This window comes from Octodon degus, unplaced genomic scaffold (assembly GCF_000260255.1).
Source record: "Octodon degus isolate 3935 unplaced genomic scaffold, OctDeg1.0 scaffold00087, whole genome shotgun sequence".
Classification (NCBI taxonomy): domain Eukaryota; kingdom Metazoa; phylum Chordata; class Mammalia; order Rodentia; family Octodontidae; genus Octodon; species Octodon degus.
Window position 1 is genome coordinate 1,438,373 of NW_004524663.1, and position 4,398 is coordinate 1,442,770.

General features: G+C 45.3%; 1 protein-coding gene across 1 annotated transcript in view; it reads left to right on the forward strand.

The window, feature by feature from the left end:
• Tmem2 (transmembrane protein 2) overlaps positions 1 to 4,398 on the forward strand; it is an 80,946-nt gene that overhangs the window by 56,250 nt on the left and 20,298 nt on the right. Inside the window, exon 17 of the mRNA XM_012515999.2 lies at positions 1,260 to 1,475. Coding sequence (XP_012371453.1) covers positions 1,260 to 1,475 — 216 coding nt within the window. The remainder of the gene's footprint in view (positions 1 to 1,259; positions 1,476 to 4,398) is intronic.

Genomic DNA, 4,398 nt, shown 5'->3' on the forward strand with positions numbered 1-4,398 from the left:
CCTTGTGTAGATTTAGTAAAGCTTCAGCCCAGAGGACCGCCAAGTGTTGGATACCTGTTATTGTCACAACTGGGTGTGGATGTGTGTGACAGATGCCATCCGTGACAACATGAGGAAACTTAGACACTCTGGGATTTTAAAGGTCTGTTTGGATGTCTTAGTCACAGTTGCGAGCAGGAGCAGTTTTCTGAGCAGTTACACCACGCCATTTCCTTATAACGCTCGGAGCAATCCGATGGTGTCCCTGTAGGCTGCAGCCATCTCCCCACTCCTCGATGACAGCAGTGGTGGGAGAGAGAGGTTGCTCAGGCTCCTGCTGCCCTGCTCCCACAGAAAGCCACAGCAGGGAAACAGCGCCTCAGTCTTTTGTTCACATCTAAATATGAGTGCTGGTGTTACCCAGTTGAGGACAAGCATGTATGTGATTTTTCTAGAAGAGCTGAGGAGTGGAGCCGAGGCGCAGGTACACATGGGCATGTCATATTGGTTGGTTCTCTTTTGGGCTGCGTAAGTAAGGTAGAACTAGACAGTAGATGGCTTCCTACATAAATGAATAGGGCAGTGCTTTGGTTTCTTTTCAGTGCTAGAGGTTGAACCCCGGACTTCACACAAAGGCGCTAGCCTGGATGCTGAGCTACATCCCTAGCTGTTTCGGACGGGTCTTGGGTCACCTTATCAGCACGGAGGCTGGCTATGCAATTACCGCCCATGGACCTCTGAGCAAAGAGTTTAATGATCACTGACATGGTCACACTGAAAAGCAGTTTGCTGAATATTGCAGAAGTCCTACCCTTCTAGCGGCATAGGCGAACTCTTCAAGTTTCAGTCCAGTGATTTATCCAGCCTAAAGCTTTTTAAGGTAGTGATGGACTGGGAATTGTTTTTAAGTGGAAAAAATGGAGCTCTTTTTTTTTTTTTTCCTTTTGTCTTTTTTGAGGCAGGCTCTCACCATGCAGCTCAAGCTAGTCACTTTGTAGCCCAAGCTGGCCTCAAGCTCCCAGTAGTCCTCCTGCCTCAGCCTCCTGAGTGCTGGGATGATAGGTGTGAGCCACCGTACGCAGCCAGATCTCCTCAGCTTTACTGTTTTTCCCCCTTCAAGCATTCCATTAATTGAGTAGAAAACTAGTTAGTTGTCACACTTGACAACAGTGGACTGTAACTGACATAAAGCGATTGTGGTGGACACGCAGTTGGGACAGCAGGCGACGCAAAGGTGGCAGTAGTCCTCACTTGGTGCTATCCTTGGTTTGCACTGGCAGGTCTCTCTGAATGTCTTCTTTGGAAAGCCTGGTCCCTGGTTTGAAGATTGTGAGCTGGACGGTGATAAGAATTCCATATTCCATGACGTGGACGGCTCTGTGACAGGATACAAGGATGCTTATGTGGGCCGAATGGACAACTACCTGATCCGCCATCCGAGCTGTACCGATGTCACCAAGTGGAACGCAGTGGTCTGCAGTGGCACTTACGCCCAGGTAGGTGGGAAAGCGTCCCGGGGCTGGAGCCCTACCGCTGCTGCCAGCCCTGCTTCCAGGAAAACAACCCTTCTGCTTCTTTTGCTCTGTGATGTTTTCCCAAGTATGTTTTACTTTAAAATTAAAAAGAAAAAAATTGCACTAAAAAGACCTCCTCCTCACCTGAAAGGCTTTGCTCTGGGCTAAGTACAGCTGGGAGATAGTTGGTGCGAGGACCCATGCTTCTTAACCCAGGTTTTTGGGCCACATTGCAGCTGTGTCCCCTTAGAAAGGATTCTTGTCCTTTTAATTTCAGGGTCATTGTGTCTGCTTCATTAGGGAATCTGACTTGTGCGCTTCTCTGAAGTTAAGTGGTCTGTATTCACTAGTGGACACTGCAAGAAGTCTGCGAAGTAGTGTATATGGTGAGGGTCACAGACTGAGGAGCCAGGGTCCCTGAACTTGCACCCTCACTTTATTATTTCCCAAATTGAGTTGGGCAAGTTAAAATCACACTGTGCATGTGTGTAAGGCCCATGGTAGTGCCTCTGCTGTGAGGCTTGGTGAGGACAGGATGCATTATGAACACATGAAAAGCACAGAGTGTGTGGTCTATGCCTGCATGGTGCGGCTAGGGCTGTGTGAGGAGCAGAGCTGTAGGCCACGAAGGTGGTTTCAGGCGGCTGGATGGAAGCACTCCCCAGTGGGTGCTCCGATTGCCCAGAATTTCCAAGGGAGCACATTTTAGATCATGGGGTAGGGTTTCAGGGTAGACTCTCAAAGGAGACAAAAGAATAAAGGAACGGGACAAAGGGCAGAGAGCAGAGAATTAGGCAAGCAGTGGATTCTCCAAGGGGAATTAGGCTCTGACAGCTCCAGAGGTGGGGGGAGCCTCTCTTGCCTGTTTGCTCGGATGCTCTGCTGCAGTGTGGGCTCTTCCTGGAGAAGGAGTACACAGTGACCCGTCCCCTCTGCTCACCTATGCTTACTCCCCTACCAGAGGTGTTTGTGGGGTGTTGCTTGTTGCTTCTCTCAGCCCCCCAGAGTCAGACAGAGTTTCTGTGATCTTAGCTTTTTTTTTTTTTTAACATTACTAGAGATGGAACCTGGGATCTTCATCCCAAGGCCTTTTAATTTTTTTATTTTAAAATAGGGTCTCATTAAGTTTCCCAGGCTGGGCTCAAGAGTTGTGGCCCTCCTGCCTCTGTTTCCCTGAGTGCCAGGATTGCAGGCCATGCCACCACGCCCAGCCCCACCTTATCTTTCTGTGCTTGGGGAACTGCAGGGCAGATCTCATTGCTGGTCTGACTTGGAATCGTGTCTGCCACACAGTATTGTTCTTACATTCAAACATGCTAGGAAAAAGTTTAGATTCTTACCTGTAGACAAGACAAAAGGGATCCACACTGGCCAGTGTTTCTCCAGGATAGTAGTTTCTTTGTTGAGTGGTTTCTCATTCCATGAGACGGCAAGAAACAGTATGGCTAAAACGTAGAGAAATAAGGAGAGATGGAGAAAAAGTGACAGTATAATAAGGAAGACAAAAAGTGGTTTAGGATGTGATTACTTTTTTCTACTCATTTTTATTCTTAGAATTTCCCCTGCTTCAATTTTTTTTTTTTTCCCCCAGTACTAGAGATTGAACTCAGGACTTTGCACTTGCCAGGCAAGCACTTATTCTACTGAGCTATCTCCCCAGCCCTAGGCTATGTTTTCCTACCTATACTTAATAATTTGTGGACATTCTAGAATTACAAACTAAGGGACAAATGAAAATAAAAACTTTAGTGTTTCTGCAGCTACAGTTGTCATTTCGGGCCAGGCACGTGTACTCATGGATATGTGTGTCTATCTAAAAGTGGTAGATTCTCACTAGTGAAAACTTTTTATCTTCTGAATTATTTGTTATAAATTTGTCTATAAAATTCCTAGAATAGTAGCTCTTAATTTGTATAAATTGTTGTCATCTATCAATGTACTTTTTCATTTATTCACCTTTCGATAAATTCTTCAGTCTTTGGAAGTCTGTCAGTTGAGATACCAGCCTAGTCTTCCTCTTACAAATCAGAGCAGTAATTCTATTTTTATTTGTAGCTGGATAGAGACCCAAGTTATGTCTTCCAGGAGGCTGTGAATAGTAGAGCTAGGGGTCAGAAAGGCTCTCCTGAGAATCTGTAACGTGGGTGGGAAGCCTGGACCTATAGCCATTTGCTGTTACTTAGAAATAATGTAGGCAAAAGTTGGGTGCAGCTTGATCTCAGGATAGAACAGCTCTTATTCAGCTCTTTGTAGATATTTTTAAATGGGGTATTTGCTGTTCAGTGGCATGAGGGATAAAGGTGTCCAGGCAGGAAGAGCACAGCAGGGAGAAAAAAGGTTGTGCTGGTGCCGCAATCATCCTCAGGCAGGTGGAGGCTGGGGTGCGTCTGCCTGCCTGCCTGCCTCTTTCTTGTACATAAAATCTAAGTTAAATATGACTATATTTAAGAAAATCATATATCAAAATATATACTAAATGTGTATGTTAGTGGAGACAATCAGGATTAAAAGTATGCTTCCTATATACCATTTTAAACTTCAAATGTAGAGACTATTATTAATCACATGCAGACGAGAGTAAAGAAACCTTTCTGGCTCAGAGGACATATTGATGACCCAGTATGGACAAAACTATAGAAATGACAGAAAACACAGGCTGTAGATCAATTGTAAATATTCTGCAACAGTCTTGCTGCATCTGGAGAATTTAGTTTGTGGATGCTGGTCTCTTGGAGGAGATTGCTCTGAGGCTCATCCTTCGGGGGATGCTTTTGTGGGAGGTTTGGTTTTGGCCTAGAAAGTGGCTGAAATGCCACTGGAATAAATTGAGGACTTCCAAATTTGTCTCAGCTTATTATGTTTTTCCAGTTGCTGCAGAGAACTTTAAGCTTTTTTTTTTTTTGGT